Source organism: Chenopodium quinoa, unplaced genomic scaffold (assembly GCF_001683475.1).
Source record: "Chenopodium quinoa cultivar QQ74 unplaced genomic scaffold, ASM168347v1, whole genome shotgun sequence".
Taxonomy (NCBI): Eukaryota; Viridiplantae; Streptophyta; class Magnoliopsida; order Caryophyllales; family Amaranthaceae; genus Chenopodium; species Chenopodium quinoa.
In genome coordinates, this window is record NW_018742879.1 from 640288 (window position 1) to 662577 (window position 22290).

The 22290-nt window shown below is 35.9% G+C and overlaps 3 protein-coding genes across 4 annotated transcripts in view; 1 reads left to right on the top strand and 2 right to left on the bottom strand.

Moving 5' to 3' along the window:
* Window positions 1-10159, top strand: part of LOC110726352 (DExH-box ATP-dependent RNA helicase DExH14-like) — a 38894-nt gene extending 28735 nt beyond the window's left edge. The window contains exons 33-49 of one of the 2 annotated variants that reach the window (XM_021905822.1): window positions 18-80; window positions 395-483; window positions 1925-2015; window positions 2657-2806; window positions 2935-3126; window positions 3310-3375; window positions 4688-4843; window positions 4929-5072; window positions 6018-6085; window positions 6180-6345; window positions 6422-6484; window positions 6829-6924; window positions 7035-7202; window positions 7877-8047; window positions 8970-9116; window positions 9424-9555; window positions 9657-10159. In XM_021905822.1, the coding sequence (XP_021761514.1) occupies window positions 18-80; window positions 395-483; window positions 1925-2015; window positions 2657-2806; window positions 2935-3126; window positions 3310-3375; window positions 4688-4843; window positions 4929-5072; window positions 6018-6085; window positions 6180-6345; window positions 6422-6484; window positions 6829-6924; window positions 7035-7202; window positions 7877-8047; window positions 8970-9116; window positions 9424-9555; window positions 9657-9743 (2049 nt within the window). In that variant the 3' untranslated portion in view covers window positions 9744-10159. The remainder of the gene's footprint in view (window positions 1-17; window positions 81-394; window positions 484-1924; window positions 2016-2656; window positions 2807-2934; window positions 3127-3309; window positions 3376-4687; window positions 4844-4928; window positions 5073-6017; window positions 6086-6179; window positions 6346-6421; window positions 6485-6828; window positions 6925-7034; window positions 7203-7876; window positions 8048-8969; window positions 9117-9423; window positions 9556-9656) is intronic. The other variant, XM_021905823.1, reaches the window with a different exon arrangement.
* A 237-nt stretch (window positions 10160-10396) lies between these two features.
* LOC110726355 (flavonoid 3'-monooxygenase-like) lies at window positions 10397-13809 on the bottom strand. Its single transcript, XM_021905825.1, has 3 exons — window positions 13184-13809; window positions 12044-12496; window positions 10397-11215 (listed from the first exon to the last, which is right to left on the bottom strand). The coding sequence occupies exons 1-3, from the start codon at window positions 13634-13636 to the stop codon at window positions 10568-10570; spliced, it is 1554 nt and encodes a 517-aa protein (XP_021761517.1). The 5' UTR covers window positions 13637-13809; the 3' UTR covers window positions 10397-10567.
* Window positions 13810-17427: 3618 nt separating this feature from the next.
* Window positions 17428-22124, bottom strand: LOC110726354 (chaperone protein ClpB1). Its single transcript, XM_021905824.1, has 4 exons — window positions 21391-22124; window positions 18362-20609; window positions 18067-18264; window positions 17428-17974 (listed from the first exon to the last, which is right to left on the bottom strand). The coding sequence occupies exons 2-4, from the start codon at window positions 20597-20599 to the stop codon at window positions 17681-17683; spliced, it is 2730 nt and encodes a 909-aa protein (XP_021761516.1). The 5' UTR covers window positions 20600-20609; window positions 21391-22124; the 3' UTR covers window positions 17428-17680.
* Between the last annotated feature and the right edge of the window lie 166 nt (window positions 22125-22290).

Here is a 22290-nt window from a genome sequence, read left to right on the forward strand (position 1 = left end):
GATAACTTGATCTGTAGGTAGGGCTTATGATTTTGGATGAGATTCACCTACTTGGAGCTGATCGTGGACCAATTCTTGAGGTAATATTGATCTCAAATGCATGTATGTTGTCACTTGGGAGGGTCAGATTTGCAACGATGAAGCAGACCCCCTATTAATTCTGGCTTATTTGTTTGGTTCCTCTATCCCTTTTATTTCTCATTCTCTTCCACTAATTCTACTCCTCATTGAATACTAATGTGTTATATAGTGTATATATGCAAATTATGTTGCTGTGAATTATCCATTATTGTTTCAGATTATAATCATGTCTAACCTGCTTTGTTTGACGTTCTTTTAGGTAATTCATGCAACTATCATTTCTATATTGCTAATGGCGGATTGTGCTTTTTAGGTCATTGTCTCAAGGATGAGATATATCTCATCACAGACAGAACGTTCAGTGCGATTTGTGGGTTTATCAACAGCTTTAGCAAATGCAGGGTATGTAATTATATCGTTAGGAATATCTGAAGTAGTCTTTCCTTCCTGACTGTGCATATGTGCTAATATTGTCTAATTACCCTTGTTCATGTTCATTGTATTGCAACAAATGTGCAATGAAATCTATAGTTTATGTAGACAAAGAGGAAGCGGGCAATTAATAATATAGTACTTTGACACGTGAGGTGGCGAGTTTGGCATTGACTTACATATATTTCACTATTGTCCATATTAGCTGCGTCAGTGACGCTTCAATGATCTGTAAAACAAATTTGAATTAGCCAATTTGTGCCGTAGATTGTTATGTAGGATTTGAGATGTTCTGTTAAATACTCCATATACAACTTCAAAAGTGCCAGAAACTTTCGAATTGCTATTTAGAGAGCTACACATCTTGCTTGAGGAAAAAGCTACTAGTATTGAAAATATTATCCTACATTCTACAATTGTAATGATTACATCTGAGATCTGATATAGGGGCCTTATAATTGGCTGTAGAGTAATGATAATGTTGTAGTGTGTGGATTTGCCACTAAAAAATCAAGCCCAGTAACCCTAAAAACCAATCATTTTATGTAACACTTAACCAAATTGAGGCCTATGATCCAGCTTGGCCAGCAAGTGCTGCAGTAGACTAGTGCTCTCCGAACTCAATGTTTTCCATCTTTTATTCCTTTAGCAACGTCTTTTTGTCTCCTTTCCCTTATTGCATCTCCTCCTTCACTTCATTCTTCCCAATCGGTAGGCCTACCTGCTTTGGAAGCTGCTTTCCCCACCTCCACTCATTTTAACTAGTTACTGATATATATTTGCTGTTGTTATTTCTTGCATCTTTGACTTGAACCGCTCTTAAATCACATTCTCTCCGTTGAAGCCCCTCCCCTTGCAATTGGAAAGTCTGCAAGCCACGATTGATTCCTTTCATGTCTTACTCAGCCTTACCCTGCCTTTTTCCCGCCAACAACCTCCCTTATACCTTAACCACGTTTTCTTCTTCTTCCTTCCCTTTCTTTTTGTTTAATTTCCTGCAGCTTCCGTTAGGGTTTCAGGCACTTCTTGTCAATATAAAGCCAAATATACAAAATAAGCTGTCAATAACTCTCTTCGTCAACTTGCATAATCACCATCGATGAAGTTTGAACAAAAACGCATAATCCAAAGTTATAAATAACTTAAGGAAGCACAAAAATAAAATGGTATGCTACATCTACCAAAGCTAATGAAATTCAAATTTGTGTATCTTTTTGGTGCTATAAAATAATACATCTTTGAATCATTTATATATTTATAAGTCATAAGTGTGGCTGAAAATAGATGAATTCCTACTTTTCATATTTTATGAATATGTAAATAAAAATTTATAACTCTGTTTGTGATTATATAATTAAATAAGTACTACATAGTTTTACTTGATAATCTATTCATACTATCGATCATATAGGAATTTGGCTGACTGGCTGGGTGTCGGTGAAGTGGGACTCTATAATTTCAAGCCGAGTGTGCGACCTGTACCACTTGAAGTCCATATCCAGGTCAGTGAAATTGTTCTTTTCAATGATGGCCTAAAGTCTAAGATATGTGTGATTACTGTCTTAGAGGGGCGTTTCTTCTAAATATCATGAGGCTTGAATTTCCTTTTTGCCAAGAGTTGGCTGCATACATTATTTTTCACTCTGTATCTGAAGGATTCAGCCAATTTAGGATGAATTTCAACATAAATGATGTTAAAAAGACCTTATTAAAACTGCAAGCTGTGTTCTACATCCCCATTTCCGTACCACAAATCGTATTGTACTGAACCCATGTAACATTGGTTCTGCTTGCATGTCTACTGTGGCTGGAAAGTAACTGCTAAATTTCAGAAACATCAGGTTTATAGAAATAGATCTTTAATCAGAACGTCTTTGTAGGTTGGAGTAAGGTTGCTTGCTCCTTTATGGTGCTATGCTATGGCTGTATCTTTGGTCTTAGGTTTGTCAAAATTGAACTTGTTTTAACATTATTTGTAAATTTGTAATAGTTTAGCTCACTATTTTAGATATGTTTACATCTTTAAATATTTGTCTTTTGGTTATTGTCTTTTATTTCTAGATACCTACTGTTTTCGTGTTACAAGATAACTGTTTGAGTATTGCAAAAAGGTGACTGGCTATCTGCTGCCTCTCATGTATAGGGATACCCTGGGAAATTCTATTGTCCAAGAATGAATAGCATGAATAAGCCTGCATATGCTGCTATCTGTTCACATTCACCTACAAAGCCAGTTCTTGTTTTTGTTTCCTCGCGTCGACAAACAAGACTAACTGCTTTGGACCTAATTCAGGTACAGAGGAGTATCTTTGGACTAGTTTTGTTTATTTCCCATTGTTTTTCTTTTCTGTAGATCACTGCTATTACGTTAATGAATGTTTATGACAATTGGTGCTGTCCTTGGCCTTCGCTTGCATTTAGTATGCTGCATCTGATGAGCATCCAAGGAAGTTCTTGAATATATCGGAAGATGCACTGCAGATGATTCTTTCCCAGATAACAGATCAAAACCTGAGGCACACCTTGCAGTTTGGAATTGGTTTGCACCATGCTGGATTGAATGACAAGGATCGATCTGTAGTTGAAGAATTGTTTGGAAACAACAAGATTCAGGTTCATCTGCTGACTTAGTCCGGAAGCTTTTTTTGGTGTGATGTAAAATTTCTGTGTGTTGATTTAAAATAGCACCCATTTGCCCTGTCTTGCTCACTCTTTGATTATTTTGCAGCGTTTTGAGCTCCATAATGTAGACTTCTATACTACATTAATTTAAGTAAATTGATTTTTATTTGATAGGTATTGGTGTCAACTAGCACATTGGCTTGGGGTGTGAATCTTCCTGCACATCTTGTTATTATAAAGGTTAGCCTACTATATAGTATATACAATCTCGCTATGATATATGCATGTTTTTTCTCTCTTTTTTTTAATCTGCTACTATCATTTTCCCCTGGCCTATACAGAGATGCTTTGTTGAGTTTATTAATTCCTGGTACTTTTGGTATGGAGTTTCTTTTTTTTTTTTTTTTGTATTTATTTATTGACAAGAGCCTATTTGGGTAGTTGTAAGCTGAAGGAGGGAAAAAAGTGATGGATGTATTGATGGTGGGACAAGACTTGGTTGTTAGTGGGTCAAGACATAAGAGGATTAGAGGATCACCTTTCAAAGGGTTTAAATGGTTTGGGCCAAAGCTGTGCATGGGTCTTTCACGGATTGATTATTGACAGGTCATTAAACAAGCAAGAAAATATGAAATGGAGAGAGGCAAAAATAATTGCAAATGACTACTGAATTACACAATTAATTTTCTTTATCCTAACTATTTGCATTTACAAAATTATTGGGCAATTCTTTTGGCCTTATAAACCCTGTCCTTTAAAGCCCAATCCAATTAACACCCTTTTAAATTGTCCTAACTCCTAACCCTATTCTTGCCCAAGAACCAGATCTAGTGAGGACAGGGCAAATATTTTCTTCTGTTTGTTTAATTAATGTTCATAATCATGCTGACGGATATTTGTATTTATTATTAGGTTGATGTTTAGCTTTCCTAATCTCTTCTATATTGCCTGAACCTGGTCCTAGGTGATTACCATTTTGAGGGTGCTTCCTGACTATGTATATTAATGTCTGTGTGTCAATGATAGTGGTGAAATGCAGTATCTGTTAATATTAAGTGGCTGGGTTGTGGAAGATTATTATGTATACAATCTTTATTGGCTAAGAGAGAAGGGATATGCAATATTAATGATAAAGTAGTTTAGGATTGAAATGCCTGTGCTGCTACTTTTTTGAACTTATGAAGAAATTGTGAATGCAATCGGTTATTAGGGAAATGACTCAGCAGAGAATCCAATGCGCTCCCATTTAGAAAGGATGCTTGATAGGTTATGCATAAATCTTTCCCTTTACCTCTTTCAATGGTTGGTGCATGTATAGGAATTCACTGAAAGAAATTGTACTCATAATTCTCACTTTACAGTTGAGTCAACAGCTGAGGGCTGAATGTCACAAAATTTTCCAAAATATGACAATGAAAATGAGTTATTCAACTTGATGGCTCTTATTTTTACTTTTGCAGCTATTTCTTGCATCTCTAGGTTTTCCTCTATGATACCATATATCTCCCGAGTGTCACCTTTTAAAATCATGAGTTTCTTTGTTGAATGACAGGGAACAGAGTTTTATGACGGGAAATCAAAAAGATATGTTGATTTTCCTATAACAGATATCTTGCAAATGATGGGTCGTGCTGGTCGACCTCAATATGACCAGCATGGGAAAGCAGTTATATTGGTTCATGAACCAAAAAAGAGTTTCTACAAGAAGGTATTATTTGCATATTGCTTTGAAATTTAATCATGAGAATGCATTTTTGAATCTGTTTGCTTAAAATCATTTTTTCTATATGCAGTTCCTTTATGAACCCTTTCCAGTTGAGAGTAGTCTCAGAGAGCACTTGCACAATCACTTCAATGCAGAAATTGTGTCTGGCACGATTTGCCATAAGGAGGATGCCATCCACTACTTAACCTGGACTTATCTTTACCGAAGGCTGGTAAATTTCTACTTATTACTTTACGAACTTTTATTGCATGTGGATTGTGATGATAAGCATGGGAGTTTCTCATTATCTATAAAATGAATATTTAAATCGTCGGTAATATATTGTTACTCTTTGCTTCCTTACTGTTGCTGAACTGCCTGTTTGTCTTCTTAGGCATAACACTTTTTCTTCATTTGTTTGTCTTTTTACTCAAATCTTTTCTTTATGTTTGAAGTGGTGATATGTATCTTACAACTCATAGGACAATTATACACTTCATTATAACAAATTAACAACAATTATGTCTATATAGTTTTATTATCTTTGCTGGATTCGTGTTTTCATTAGTATAATAGTCGTTCTCTTCAACAGAAAGTGCATTAATATTGTTAGATACAATGCAGTCCACATGGAACTACTGGCAGATCTATTTAGTGGGCCTAGTGGCCTATGGTGTCATGTTCAATTAGTTTACAATTTACTGTGCCAATATGTTCATTTCTTTTGAATACTTATTTTTTGCCAGGTTAAAGCTAGTGTAAAGAATGATCAGATTATAAGGATCCTTAAATGCATCTTTTTTTGCTACTTTGTATACTTATTTTATAAATGTCATGACTTATCTGTAAGATGAGTGTGTGTTGTTGGTGTGTTTTTCTGATATATAGAGATGAAAATAGGATTTAATCTTAGGACCACCCTTCAAGACTTCACATTTAAGCTGTTGATTTTCTCATTGACGGCTTTTGTCTTTTGGCTACATGCATTGTTTTTACAACTCTAATTTGTTCTCAAGCCTGTCTCATGCGACCTACAGTGCTACCCCTAATAGAAAATACTGGATCCTCCCCACCCCACCCCCAAAAAATGGCTTGCACGTTCTGGTTGTCATATTATCATCTGTCATTTTATTGGCAATAACTAATCATGTTTACATTCAATCTATGGTGATAACAGACGGTTAATCCAGCTTATTATGGTTTGGAAGATATCAATCCAGTGGTCGTGAGCTCTTACTTATCAAGGTAATGAATTAGTGGCTCATTTCTTTTTCCATGACTTCTATTATAAAGGCATTATTAGTATTAGTATTGTCATCCTTCTAACTCTCTGTCACAGGTTGGTGCAAAGTACATTTGAGGACCTAGAGGACAGTGGTTGTATTAAAATGGTTGAGGATAGAGTGGAACCTATGATTCTAGGCTCAATTGCATCTCAATATTACCTTAGTTATTTAACCGTGTCAATGTTTGGCTCCAACCTTGGACCAGGCCTTTCGCTTGAAGTGAGTGTTAGCTTTCGATGTGATTATTTGATTTCAGCTCTCATCTTTTTCTTTTAATCAAATCTGTCTCTCCTAGTTTTCATTGCATATATTATCTGCTGCTTCAGAGTATGATGAGCTTCCTGTGCGGCATAATGAGGTATAGTTATAAATGCATTATTTGCCATAAGAAATTTTGGCTTTGAAAGTTAGCATTTTTTTTTTTGGGGTAATGCATCTCTCACTATTATCATTTATGCAATAAGATATTTTATTCGACAATGAAAAATTTCAATCAGTATCGATTTGTTATGTCATTTATAAATATGAGTACCAAGGCTTTGAGAGGGTGTCACTAATCTGCAAATATAGTTATGCGTAATCAACGACAACCACTCAAAACTGAAAATTTTTGCCAGCTGCACTCGACTTGAATAATTAACGAGTCATTCTAGGTCTCTAGTCTTCCTTAATTTAACACTTTCTCTCTCTGTCTCTCTCTAGGAAAACCACAATGCAACATTAGCTGAGCGGCTTCCATACAAGGTGGACAAAAATCGTCTTGATGATCCACATGTTAAAGCAAATTTGCTCTTTCAGGTCATTCCCTGTATCCACATCATCTTTTATGTCACCTCTTTGCATTTTTATACTGTGAAGTTGAATCTTGATTCTGGATTATACTATAAGTGAAGAAAATTTGAATACAGGCACACTTTTCCCAGTTAGAGCTGCCAGTCAGCGACTATGTGACAGATCTAAAGTCTGTTTTGGATCAGAGTATACGTATAATTCAGGCCATGATAGATGTATGTGCCAACAGTGGATGGCTTTCTAGCACACTTAACTGTATGCATCTAATGCAGATGGTCATGCAGGTATCATTCTTCCCATAAATCTATGTATTTTTTTGTCTTAAGAATTAGCCTATATGTGCTTACATTGCTTTATCCGCAGACTGTTGTAATTATATTTAAGTTGACATAGGTAGCTTGTTACCCAACAAACAATGATGTTCTAGCCGTTTAATTTCAGCTTCTCTTTATCTTTAATTTTTTATGTATAGATTTCAATTAATTAATTTACTAATGCTCCGATTGATGTTGTGGCTTTCTGCATGGATTTGTCTGCACAAAGGGTTTTTGTGTGTGTTTGCATGAGCTTGGGCTTGTCAGAATTCTATTTGAAGTTTCGTAGGGTTAAAGTTTTAGTGTATGCTTGAAATATGTTTCCAGATTATTAGCTCTTCTCCAGGTAAGGAATTCTAGTACGCGTCTTGAAATTGCAACTCTAAGGCCTCAAGAACTGTTTCCTAGCTGTGGACTTGTGGCCATCCCATTCCCTCCCCAAAGAAAGAAAGAAAAAAAAATTCTGATGGTTTAAATAGTAAAGTCTGGAAGGGTGTATCAATGCAACTTTTCACTCTTAAAAAATCCTCCTGCTGCATTTTATGTTTAATGATTAACTGGGACCTTTCTGTGGTTTTCGATAGATATATTTCTTCTTTTACTCCTTGCAAAGAATTGCTGTTAAAAATTTCTGTGGTTTACAGGGGTTATGGTTTGACAATGGTTCTGCTCTACAAATGTTACCCTGCTTGAACATCAATGTTATGGTTACACTCACAAGACAAGGAATATCAAATGTGAAGCAACTATTCGATGTTCCTAGGGCGACTATGCAGGGTCTACTTGGAAGTTTCCCAGCTTCAAGTTTATACGAGGTAAAGCAATGAAAGAGGATTTCTTTCTTGCTCGCAATTTATTTTATTTTATTTTATTTTTTTCTTCTAATTTTGGACATATCTTGAAATTAGCTATTAAGGCATCTCATTATTGCTACTGTGTGGGCTTATTAGCTATATTGTAGTGTGGGTGATGTTGAGGTGTGTAAACATTAGTGGTTGAGTAGATAGAGTGTGTTAGTGATTATATGTACAAATGGAAAAGAAAAGGAATTTGGCCTATTATGAGAGAGAAATACAGATGAGAGGACATTGGGTTTGAATTTTTCTGCTTTCTTGTTGTGCTTACCCTCCAGGGTAAATGTTCTGTTCAGAGTTGAATTACTGTGTAGAGCCAAAAAAAAATCTCTGGGAAGATTTGAAGCAACAGTTAATTTTTTATTTTTTTTAATTGTATTTGTTAATAAGTGGCATCAACTCAAAGTTGCCAAGAATCTGTTCCTGGGGTCGGGATTGTTATAGGTATTCTTTAGTTCTTGCAGTTGTCTCATTTACTGCAACACTTTTTGATGGTTATCAAATGCTAGTAGTAAGTCGAGAAGCTGTAGTCCTCACTGATTAATAGAGGCATTGATAATGATTCTACTCTTTTTATCTTGGGATATTTGTACTCAAAACATTGCAATCTCGGTATAGCACGGGATAAAGTTTTCATGAATCAAACCTGGTAATTTCTAAAAATTTCCTGATTTTGGGATCTAAGCCGCAGAGTATGGGAAATATGTGTTTGGTGGTCCTATGTTCTTGTTTCTCACCAATCTGCTGTATTTTGTGTGAAGTTGCACTATGTTTTATTTTCTGCTTAAGACTGTTGAAACTTATTTGATTTTGTTGATTGTTCCTGCTCTGTTCATCCTTTTCCAAATTCATGCATGACTTACATATTATTCATTTACTTCAGGATTTGCAAAGGTTTCCTCGCATACATGTGAAATTGAGACTTAAGAAAAAGAATGAAAGGGCGAGTTCTAGTTCTCTTAATGTGAGGTTGGAGAATGTTAATGCCAATCGAAAGACACCAAGAGCATTTACTCCTCGATTCCCCAAGGTAAATCTTTAGAGACGGTTATTTGTATTGGCCAAATGTATATGTAACCCCTAAGACAAATACCAGCCTTGATGCTGAATCTATAATTCTTTTTGGGATTTCTAAGCTGTGGATTCTTCAGTCCATATGATATCAGGCTTTGTCAATTATAATATAATCTGTTTACTATTTGGATGAAATGTGGGTTAGTGCTAGATTCAGGCTTAAAAGTTTTACCAGCATCATAACTTCACAAGATCAGCATGTGACCACTGTGTACTTCTAAAATCAAGTTTACCCGTAACACAAACTGAAATTATGTTAACAGGTTAAAGATGAATCGTGGTGGCTTGTACTCGGAAATACTGTCTCTTCTGAGTTATATGCATTGAAGAGAGTTTCATTTGCTGACCACCTGGTTACGAACATAGATTTTCCATCAGACTTAGTCACATGCCAGGTACCTTAATTTATCAAACTAGAGAATTATTATGCCATATGCCCATAATTGATAGCCAGCAATTATTTCATCTGAATTGATGTCTTTCTTCCCTTATCCAGGGGTTGAAGCTCATCTTGGTCTCAGATTGTTATCTTGGTTACGATCTGGAGTACTCCTTGGAAGAACTTCTCAAAGATCAGCCGTGAGGAGTCTAGATAGGTGCCAATTTCAAGAGCCAATGTGCCTGCTTTAAGTCAGTATTTTCTGATATATGGGTACGGATTTCTCATCTGATCTGGAATTTTCACTTGGCAAGTTTTATGTTGCTGTAAATTGTATGCACCGTCAAACAAAAAATGAAAAAATGCTGTATGCCTGATGAAGACCTCGTCAGGGAGAATCCCAAAAGGCTTTACCAAGTCATCAAATGGAAAATGCATCTAAGTTAAGTTGTAAATATATAGTTTTCTATCATTGGTCAGAACTTTTTTTTATGCTTTATACAGTACTGAGATGTCAAATACAAGACAATGAAGAGTGGTCTTTGCCTGTAGAGTGTGTATACCAAATTTTCAAATCGAATGATCTATGAAATGAAATTTTGGCCATGCTTACATAATTACTAGTTTCTTTACTTCCCATCCTACTCTTCTCTTTACAATCTGCAATTCTTATACCCAATTGTTTTCACTATTACAGACTTATAATGTGAATTTCAGAATGAGGTAGATTTGCCTATATTCAGTTGGTTTTAATTCTATCGACAAATAAGAGGAGGATTATATTGTTATTTTGTACCTCATTTTGTCAAGTGTCAATCATGTTATTATTTTATCGATTTGATAATTGAGCCGAACTCTTCAAATCAAGTAAGCAAAGCATGTATACCTCATTCTGTCATTCATATAGTTATTTGATCGAAACTACAAGCAACACTTACATGCACAAAACAAGTGCAAGCTCTAGCTATAACCAAACTCAATATGCAAAATGCTTGGAATACTACAAATTATCGTACTGAAGCATCACTTTAGTATGATGCTTTATAGGCATGGGCAGGCAGCCTAGGTAGTGGATGGACCATCAAGGGTTCCTTCCGTTGCAAGGTCAGACCATAAGCCTCTTCCATGTTTAACTTCTTGGCCACCTGCCCGTTCGCCAACTTCCAGTCAAAACCATGGACCAAAGTGGCTGTCAATAATTGAACCATACGAATTCCCAAGCTCATCCCAGCACATATCCTCCGCCCTGCCCCAAATGGGATAACCTCAAAATCATTACCCTTAACATCTGCATTAGGCCTCTCACCGCCCTTTAAGAACCTCTCAGGCCGGAACTCTAGTGGGTCGGTCCATACATTTGGATCACGCGCAATGGCCCATACATTGACCAAGAGGGTGGTGTTCTTAGGGATGTAATAACCGTCGATTTCACACGACTCGGCTGAAATTCGAGGGAGGGAGAGCGGAGTCGATGGGTGGAGTCGAAACACCTCCTTGATGACGGCTTGGAAGTAAGGTAAGTTAGGGAGGTCTGATTCATTAACAAGTCGGTCTTGACCAACAACTGAGTCTAGCTCTTGTTGAACTTTGGCCAAGGTTTTGGGATTTCGGATTAGTTCTGCAATGGCCCATTCTGTTGTACTTGACGATGTATCAGTCCCTGCCGTGAACATATTCTGTCACAAGATTAAAGTTTAAAAAGAAAGCAAATATTAATGTTATGTAACTAAGAACCAAAAATTCTCAAAAGCTAGGAGAATAAAAATAAGATCATAAAAAGTTTAAACTCTTTTTTTTTTTTCCCAACCAAACCACATCAAAAAAAAATTCCAATTTCTAAGTTAGTAGAAAATTGATACTCTAGAACGACTACGTCACTCCAAAGTGCAGAAACTAATTATGGTTGATCTTGTGTGACGATTTAGTGAATAGGACTGATAAAATAAAGTCAAGAAAAGACTTCTTCAAAAACGACTTGGGTGACCTTTAACCAATTTGGCTGCTTGTGAGATAATGACATTAGTAATTTCTGGAGCACCTACTGCACTACCTCCGACGTGGGCAATTAATTACCACTTCTATAATGTACAAGTTCATCTGTACGTGTAGTACGAGTTTTTTGGGTATATATCCGTATGTATTACCAAGCTATACTAGTGGTAATGTTTGTATCTCACAGAGGTTGTGCAATCAAGCTCAATTAGAGGTACTTTGGGTTGTTGGGGTGAGGATTTTCTTACCCTTCTTCCCCCCCCCCCCCCCCCCTAAATGCTTAGCCTGCTAATATGGATTGGAAGGACATGTGAAAGGTTCCAACTTGGTAGAGCCCTTCTCCTTACCAACCAAAAACTAATCTGCTGACCAAGGCTAATTAGTGAATTGTCATCCAATAATTTGGCTACTGACTTGAAAATTATAAAATTTGCAAGGTAATCCCTAAGTTGCTTTTAGCGATATCATATATAAAGCCGCAAATAAAAGATAAAAGTTGTAGAGGTCATTACCAAAAGCAAGGCCTTGATTTCAGTGTCAGTCAATTTGCCACCCTCACCATCACAATTATCTCTCAAAGAAATTAAAGTGCTTAGGAAATCCCCACCAAAATGATCACCCTTTAAGTTAGCCTTGTGTTCTTCCAAAATGGCACCTAGAAAATTGTCAAACCTCTTATGTAATTTCTTCATCTTAGAAGCAATCCCTTGCAAGTCTAGCCATTCTAAAGCCGGCACAAAGTCGCCGATGTTAAATTCTCCGGCAAGGGTCATGACTTCCATCACCATATCCTTGAATTCCTCTGAATTTTGATCACTTTCGCCCGTGCCATCGCCAAACACTCTCCTTCCTAGCATCACCCTTGATAAGGCATTGGTGGTGCACACATTCAAAAGTTGTCCTAGTTGAACTTGTTCATTTGATTCTGCCTTTACTAGTGCCTTTGTAAGTATTGCCACTTCCTCCTATGTATGTTCCAAACAAAAGGTTAATTCATGTAAATTAACATGAATAATTCTTCAAATACATAAGATAACGTTTATGATATGTAACAATTTTTTTGAGATTTTAATTTATGGTACAAGATATCACAATTAATATAGATTTCATATGTAAAGAAATTTAATTATTGTTGTACTCCAATTAATTGTTACGATACTAGATTAGATTACTAGATCAATATACAACAGGTGAACTAGTTTTTAATTTTGAACAAATAGAGTATATTGCTACTAATAAGCTATGTTACTAGATTAAATTATTAGATCTATATACAATGGATGAAATAGACAAACGGTTATTAATTCTGGACAAATAGAGTATATTACAACTATTAAGCTCATCTAGAATCATCTATATTAAAATTATAAACAAATAAATAGTTATATTGTTACCTCGTTACCTTTCCCGTTACCTCCGAAAAAGTTAAAATCTAAAGCCATTCCTCACACGTAATCAAAAGAGAAGATACCCACATTTTACCCAAAATAAACAAAAATAAATAAATGACCCACATTTTAATTTTTAATATTGCACCTTAATTGTTGTACCACAACCAAAAATAAAAATCATCAAAAAAGAATTAGCATTATTTAACAAATCAAATATTATGACATAAAAATTTCAAAAAAAATTTAGGAAATTAAATGGACCTGACGAATAGGTTTGTAATCTTCCATAGCCTTAGCAGAAAACAAGTGAAGTGAAGAAATTTTCCTAAGCAACCTCCACCTTTGACCATAAGGTGCAAACACCAAGTCTTTGTAGTTATATGCTATGTACTTTGCTCCTGAATTTGGAGGCCTGCTTGAGAAGTTTGCATCATGGCTCTTTAAAAACTGTGCCGCCACCGAGGCCGAAGCCGCCACCACCACATGGACGTACCCTAGTCTCATGTGGAGGAGTGGTCCATATTTTTGTGCTAGGGCAGCCAGTCCCTTGTGTGGGACTGGCCCCATGTGTGGGAGGTTTCCCACTATTGGCCACGGCTTCGGCCCCGGTGGAAGCGGCCGAGGATACCGGTACCGGGTGATGGTGGTGGTGATGAGGTAGTAGATGAATATGGCTATTGCTATGGTGTAGGAGGTTAGTTCTAAGGGTGACATATTTACTATTTTGAGGAGGATATATGAAAATTGCAGTTGTTGTAAGTAATAAAACAATGATATGAAAGTGAGGTACTTTTTTTGTGAAGAGTTAGGTGTGCATGTGGAAGGTTGTTATATAGTGAAGGGACTAGGGAGATATTCTTGGGGTAATCAAATCTTTTTATTATTCGGAATAACTACTCCGTCTAGTGATTAGGTTATTGTTAAATAAGAATTATATTTATGGTTAATATATTAATCAGCTACGTGTTATAGTGATTATGAAATATAAACGCAGTTAAATTAAAACTAATATGGAGTGAAACATATTGCGATTCGATTTTTATTATAAGATTATAGACAAATTTTGAAGTGATTTAATTTATACCTTTTGCATCTTGTATAAAAAGTAAATATTTATTCAAGTCAGTAATTATTCAAGTCACAACTTCAACTACTATCATATGTATTTTTTCAGTTTCAAAAATTGCTTTATCAATTATAATATCATTAATATGCTATTTTGCAAGTTATTATGCATATTTGAATAAAAACAAAAAAAAAAAAAAAAAAAAAAAAGCTAGTAGCTGTAGTTGTTGCCAAGAATTGTTTTTGGCAGGAAGTTGTTACCAAGTTGAGTGGAACAATTACAATGAAGGTGGTTGTTGTATTGTGAGTTTCATATTCCTTCTAATAGTCTTCAATTCTTCATGCCATCTTACAGTCATTCGGATTGCCACGTGAAGACCTAAAATATACCAATTAAAATAGTACAATAATAGAGTATAGAGTATGGAGAATACTTCTTAATTAGGGCAGCATATGATGTTCATAAATAAGCTTGGCCTTAAGTTAGGGTACAGTCTTGAGAGAAGAGTTGCCTAACTTTTGTATCTTTCCTTCCGAAAAAAAAAGAGCTTAATAAACGAACCCAAACTCGAATATGTTTGTATTCGATTCGTTTATATTTGTGAGCACTCGATTTTATCTTGTTGATAACTAGATTTTGATTAAATGCGTGTTTGTATGATCATTTATAACTTTTTCAAACTTTAGTAAATACCGATCGTTAACATAAGAAATTTAGAATTTCTAATTTACAAAAATAAAACCCTTTTTTTTTTTTTTTATCTAAACACTAATCCAAAATACTAGCTCAGTCTATATTGACTTTTCGATTTAAATTAAGTCAGAGTTCAAAAGAATTAAACTTATATACTACGTTCTTTCATTATCTTATACAACCCACTTTTTGTTTGAATCCCTTTCTTTATTATATTCACTACTATTCGTATTCATTTTTATTTCACAATTTTACCCTTTTATTACAACACAATATTACACATATACACCTTCCCTTTTACCTTTACTTAATCTACACTATTTCTAAAATCACCTACCTTTCTATCACATTTTTTTTAATTTAATTTTCTTATACATATATAATATGGAGTAATGCATATCTACATCTTTTATATAACTACAGAGTCAATTTAACCACAATACTTCAAAAGCTAAATTCTCAAATCTCATGCATTTTATTTTTTTATTTTTTTTAGGTATAACCTAACCTCCCATTAAATGACTTTCACTTCTCCATTTTTTTTTATAACTTCCACATCTCCTATTATTTTTCTTTCGAAATATACATGCAGACATGCTACGTATATACCGTGTATTAGCATGGATACACTCTAGTATAATTAAAATAGAGAGTGAGGGATAACTTAAGTGGTTAGAGCTTCCCTCCCGATTTTTGAGGATCCCGTGATCGATTCTGATCATCCACCCTATGACTCTCTAAACTAACAAACAAACAAAATATATATATATATATATATATATATATATATATATATATATATATAAAATAAAATAAAGGTATTAATATACCAATAGTAATAAAGTTAGGCGCATTGAATATGTCATACTAATGAAATTTTATTGGATAAAATAATGACAATTAATTGGATAGATTTGATTGATTTTTGTAGTACTAGTGAGCATATATATTCCACACATTCTAACTACCACTCTACTCCGTATGACGTCGCCTAATTACTTCTATACTAAATCGATTGTTTGACGGGAAAAATACATTAATAAAATTATTGTTGACCATCCTTATTGGTGAGACTAAACTTTGAGTATTGAAATAAAAAATGAGTTGTTTTTTACCTTTAATGATGATATTCAACCCACTTCTCAATATAGTAATTCATGAAGTCTAACTTCCCAATGATAAAGACTCTTTAAAGTATACTAATATCACTTTCAATTTATGGCCCACCAATCCATATTGTAAGTTTTTTTTAAAAAATAAAATAAAATAAAACTTAAATAAATTACAAAAGATATTATAATATTGATAAAGAGCCCACACATTTTGTTAAATGAGATTCAAAGTTATTGGTATCCTTTGCAAAAAATACTCTCTCTCTCCTAAAAAAACTCCCTCAAGTCCCACCATTGGAGATGTAACATTTTTTATCTAATGGCCTGGTAATCGGTAAAAAGACTCGTTATAATCTTGAAAATTGAGAATTTAATTCTTATAAGAGACACTTCGAGAATGAAGTCCTTTTACCTTTTTCCTCACTGTCGAGAGTGTCTACCGGCTAACTCGATCGAATTGACTTATGAGAGATTCCACGCCAATAGGATAGCTCTTCTTACCCCTAAAAAAAAAGGGGTGTGGGAGATATATAAAGAGCACTTCCATTCACTATTTTCACGATTACACTCTTCTCAAGTGCTTGTAAAAATTTGCCCCAATTTAAATTACGTACAAATTATACAATACACTACATACTAAAAAATCAATTTACCTATACACAATACTATTGTGGATAATCAACTAACTTAATTAGTTAAAGATTTAAGAGATGATATCTAAAACCTGAAATCAAATAATCAAATTCCGTCTATACCTCTTCTCCTTGCTCTCTCTCTCTCCCCAAAAAAATATACACAATACATGGTACATCTTGTACTTTCAAGCTTTATTTACTCATGCTACCCGTTATGATATCATTGATATGCTTCATGTATTTAAGAACGGAGTAAATGATTTTGCCTACACCTTGATTAATTCTTATTAATACTGTATTTGTCACTGCATCTCCAAAGTGAAGCTAAATTGCTAATATTATACTAGGATTTAAAGTTGCAACTTGCTAGACTTGCAATTAATTCGGAGATACCTAATATGGAGAAAAAAAATAAGTCATGCATTAAATAGGAGGAAGTACTAATGTAGGTTTGATATGTATGTGCAAATACATATCAAACATTAAAATATTAAAAAGTATTGTAAAGCACATGGGGGTGGGAGAAAAGGAGGAGAGGGATGGGCACGTGAGACCAGTTTTAAATGTACCACTGAAAGCTTATATAATATCATTGACTATGTAGTGATTCCATTTCTACACGTAGTTAGTACCACTGAATGAATATACAGTACTATTGAATGAATATATAGTACCACTGAATGTTCAATGATACTATTTGATCATCTAGTGATACTATTAATCACCCAGTGGTACACTTAAATTCAGCACATGGGGGTGAGAGAAAGGAGGAGAGAGATGGGTAAATTTCATGCGAAATGTCTCTTATGCCCCTTGATATGTATGTCCAGGTACCTATCAAACCTCTCTTTGGAAGGCCTCCATTAAATAGTAGCCTGAAATAAGATTTTCAAAAAATAATATAAAAATTGAGAATCAAATATAAAATTAAAAAAAAAAAAAAACAAAAAAAAAAGTCATGCATTAAAATAGTAGCCTGAAAAAAAGTCGTGCATTAAATAGTAGCCTGAAATAACATTTGCTGTCCTATATACAACTTAAAGCCAAAACAAACAGTTTGAACAACATTACATAAGCGGATAAGCCTTATTTACATAAGAAAATTTGCTAATCCATGAAAATTTGAACAACACTCATTAACAGATTGAACAACATTACATAAGCCTTTTTTATAAAGAAAATTTGCTAATCCATGAAATTAGGTAAAAAGCCCATAAAAAGGAAAGCTTTCATCATCATATACTTGAGCTCTTCAGTCCATCATCTCATCATCCTCATCATCAAGTTCCTCGATCTTTAACTTCTTTGCAGCTTGTGTGGCGTTACTTCGTGGTCCATTAGGGACTTGAATCAGGACCTCAGCCCTCTGCCCAGTTGCAGCATTAACCATCCCACCAGTTTGCTCCACGCGGTACGCAAGTCCATCCATCCCAGCATCAATGAAGACGGTTGAATTCTCATCAATTTCCTCCTTGATGAGCATTTTCGATAATTCTGTGACAACTTTCTTTTCTAACCACCTCCTAATAGGCCTTGCACCATATACCTAATGACCAGAAAGATTTAAAAGTTAGTACAAACATTTACAGCATGTTACAATATTGAAGGAAAAATAAATAGGACACCAGAAATACTTACTGGATCGTAACTCTCTGCTAAGACGTAATCTAGAGCACCATCTGTAACAGCCAAGGCAATACCCCTCTCAGCAAGACGTTTAGCCACATCCTTCATTTGCAGCCTAGCAACCTTCCTTAGTTGTTCATGTGATAGAGGATCAAATATTACAACCTCGTCCAACCGATTGAGCAGTTCAGGCTTGAAGTGTCTTCTCACCTGTCAACAACAATTCAACATTGTTAATACATCAATTCACTAATTTAAGGTAAAAGATTTACATACAAAACAATATTTGGAGTTCCAAGATAAATACCTCTGCCATAACTTTCTCTCGAGCTGCCTCCATTGTGCTCTTGCCTGAAAGTCCAGCAAGGAGATGCTCTGCACCAAGATTAGATGTCATGATGATCACCGTGTTCCTGAAGTCAACTGTCCGCCCTTGCCCATCTGTCAGCCTTCCATCATCAAGAACTTGCAAGAGAGTGTTGAAGACAGAAGTGTGGGCCTTTTCAACCTCATCGAATAACACAACACTGTAAGGCCTTCTTCTGACAGCCTCTGTCAGTTGCCCACCTTCTTCATGGCCAACATACCCTGGAGGAGCACCAATTAATCGGGCCACAGAGTGTTGCTCCATATACTCAGACATATCAATTCTCACCAGCAAATTCTCATCATCGAAAAGCTGTTCTGCAAGAGCCTTGGCAAGTTCAGTTTTCCCAACACCTGTTGGACCCAAGAACAAGAAAGAACCAGTTGGTTGTTGAGGTCTCCCTAGTCCAGCCCTAGATCTCAAAACGGCTTCTGCAACAGATGCAACTGCACTATTTTGACCCACCACTCTTTGGTGCAATTTCTCATCGAGGCCGATTAGCTTTTCCTTCTCATTCTCACCCAATCTTGTGACGGGAATACCAGTCCATCGGCTCACCACTTCTGCAATCTGCTCTGGCCCAACAGTTTCAGTCAACAATTCAACATCGGTAGCATTAGATTCCAATCTAGCAATAGCCGCCTCGACTTCCTGGATTGCTCCATACCTTAAATCAGCAGCCCTTGCAAGATCATATCTTCTTTCAGCCTCTTGTGCAGAAATAATGAGCTCTTCCCTTTTTTGCTTCAGTCTACGGAGCTCATCAATCCTCTCCTTCTCCTTCATATATTTCATCTTTAAAGGCTGAAGTTTATCCCTCAAGTCCTCAAGCTCCTTAGTAACCTCCACTAACCGTGCTTTGCTAGCTTTATCTTTCTCCTTCTCAAGAGCATGTAGCTCAATTTCTAACTGCATTCTCTTCCTCTCCAAATTATCTATCTCCTCTGGCTGGCTGTCTAGCTGAACTCTGACGTTTGCACATGCCTCATCAACCAAATCAATAGCCTTATCAGGCAGATGACGACCTGAAATATATCTTGCGGATAGTTGTGCAGCAACCACCAAGGCTCTATCTTGGATTCGAACTCCATGGTGTCCTTCATACTTTTCCTTCAACCCTCGAAGGATACTGATCGTGTCAGGAACACTTGGCTCAGCAACATACACTTGCTGGAAACGCCTCTCAAATGCTGCATCTTTCTCTACATACTTCCTATACTCCTCAAGGGTTGTTGCACCAATGCAACGAAGTTGACCCCTGGCAAGCATAGGCTTAAACAAATTTGCAGCATCCATGGAACCTTCAGTTCTTCCTGCTCCTAGGACAAGATGGATTTCATCAATAAAGAGAATGACTTTCCCTTCAGCTTCTTCCACCTCTTTCAGCACAGCTTTCAACCTCTCCTCAAATTCACCCCTGTACTTGGCTCCAGCAACTAGAGCACCCATATCCAATGCAATTAGCCTGACATCAGAAAGGTTGCTCGGAACATCACCGCTCACAATCCTTTGAGCCAGGCCTTCAACCACAGCCGTTTTACCCACACCTGGTTCACCAATCAACACAGGATTGTTCTTAGTCCTCCTTGATAGAATTCTTACAACCCTCCGAATCTCCTCATCACGACCAATCACAGGGTCGAGTTTCCCAGCCTGCTCAACCAAATCACGGCCATAAGTTTTCAAGGCTTGGAAAGTGGTGTCTCCCGTAGCACTTTCCACTTTCTTCCCATCTTTCCCACGAAGCTTCTCAACCTCGGTCTTCACTCTGGCCATTGCAACCCCAGCCTCCTTGAGCAAATCAGAGACTTGAGAATCCTCAATAATCCCCAAAATCAAGTGATCAACAGCCAAATGCGAATCCCCGCGAGATTTCTGAAGCGACTGAGCACGTCGAATAGCTTTGATGAGAGTTGTGCTAGCTGGCACCTCATCAGGTGGAGGACTTTGAGATGGAAGATTCTTTATAGCCCTCTTGAACACTCTTTCCACCGAGTTAGCAGCCTCATCGCCGCCACCAGCATGTGACACCGCTTGGCAAAAGATACCACCAGGTTCACCAATCAAGGTGGTGGCAACATGGAGTGGGGTAATCTGTACATGTCCATTGCTCAATGCCAATTCATGAGCAGCAAGTAGTGACTCATTTGTCTTGTGGGTAAACTTATCAGGATTCATATTCGATCACCTATCGTGCATTGCACACAAATAGTAAGTTCAACAATTCACTAATAAATTACAAATCCATAAAGCAAAGATCATCACCGAACGCAACCACATTATAACAACTCATAGACCATTATTCACAAACCATTAACACCAATAATATTATCCCTATTACCAAATACAAGTACTAATTTTTCAATCGAAATGCAACCAATTATAAATTTTTTCCTTCCGATTATCAAGACATACTAGATCATTTAACTCACAGTGCGACAAATATCCTCTGTATAACTAATTTATCCTCAAATTTCAGGATTAAACCAACTCAAAAACTCTAACTCTGGCTCAAATCCCAAAAAAAATCATGAACATTGATAATTAAAATGTCAAGATAACAATAACTCCAGCATTCTACAGAAACAATACAGTCCAGAAAATTCGAACCAATTGCAACAAATCATACATTTTCAGTGTGATTAAGTGCCACCAAATCCCTAATTTCACAAAAATGATCAACAGTGAAGTTTTCAGGTAATGAGTTTACACTACAACAACATTCATACTAAGAAGTAAGAACATAAATGAAAATTACACTCAAAACACTTATTCAAAATTCAATCTAATAAAATGCAAATTAAAGTATTTAAACACAGAAGTTATAATCAAGAAACAGAGCAGAAACAGAACAAAATGAATCAAAATTCAATTAAAAGCAGACATTCAAAAGAAATCAAACATGCAAAATAAGAATGAAAACAAACAAATAAAATCCAAAAGAAAAGTGCAGGAGAAGAAGCAAATACCTTTTGAGATATAATCGAAAAGCTTTGAAATGAAATTTGAAGATGAACTAACAGTGAATCTTTGATTGAATAAGAAAACGATCGAAATTGAAGTGCGTAGTATGAGAGAGAAAATGTGAGTTTGAATTGCGTTTTTTGTTGTTCAGAAAATTGTTTTTGAACTGTGAATTGCGAATGAGAGAACGACGAAATGGAGGGGATTTTGATGAGGAGAAAGAGAGGAGTCTAGAAGTCGGATGATATTCCTAGAATTTACTAGAATTTTCATGATTACTTTGCGCTTTTTTTTCTTTTTTTCCTTTTTTTTTGTAAAGGAAATTAAATACATTACTCCTTCCGTTTTTTATTCTATCCAACATTTACGCGATCTTTTTTTTTTTATTAATCCACCTCTCGATTATTCCACAATAATCAAAACTTTGGGGGTGTTTTATTCTATTAGGCCAAGCAGGTCACTTAACCTACAACAATAAGTTACCTACATGTGTCGCATTTTCATTTGTCCAAAAACCTACAACAATAAGTCACCTACATGTGTCTCATTTTCATTTGTCCAAAATATATTGTTGAATTTTAAAAAAAAAAAAATTCCACTTTTTTTCCTTTCCTCTTCATCTTCCTCCCTTTCCACATCTCCATGAATGGATCCATTTCCGACCAGACCTCCGCCCACCACACCTCCACCTCCACCTCCGGCAGTAAGGAACCCCACCCCACCAGCCACCAACCGCATTAACCACCGAGTCGAGCCGCACCACACCACAACCTGTTGGAAGTTCTTGATATAAAACAAGAGTGTTGGGAGAAAACAAGAAAGAGAGATGAAAGGGAAAAATCCCACATTAGTGGAGGGAGAGGTTTTTTCCTTGTTTATATATTGTAGTATGTTAGTACTACTTA

Bases quoted from the DNA above. Each gene is read 5' to 3' on its own strand.
- LOC110726355 (XM_021905825.1), bottom strand. From the start codon at position 13,636: ATGTCACCCTTAGAACTAACCTCCTACACCATAGCAATAGCCATATTC. The intron at 12,497-13,183 runs GTCCATTTAATT...GAACATACATAG, and splicing joins ATTACAAACCTATTCGTCAG to GAGGAAGTGGCAATACTTAC. The intron at 11,216-12,043 runs GTAATGACCTCT...ATCTTGTGACAG, and splicing joins AAATCAAGGCCTTGCTTTTG to AATATGTTCACGGCAGGGAC.
- LOC110726354 (XM_021905824.1), bottom strand. From the start codon at position 20,599: ATGAATCCTGATAAGTTTACCCACAAGACAAATGAGTCACTACTTGCT. The intron at 18,265-18,361 runs GTATTTATCTTG...TGTTGTTGACAG, and splicing joins GAGAGAAAGTTATGGCAGAG to GTGAGAAGACACTTCAAGCC. The intron at 17,975-18,066 runs GTAAGTATTTCT...TCTGGTCATTAG, and splicing joins TAGCAGAGAGTTACGATCCA to GTATATGGTGCAAGGCCTAT.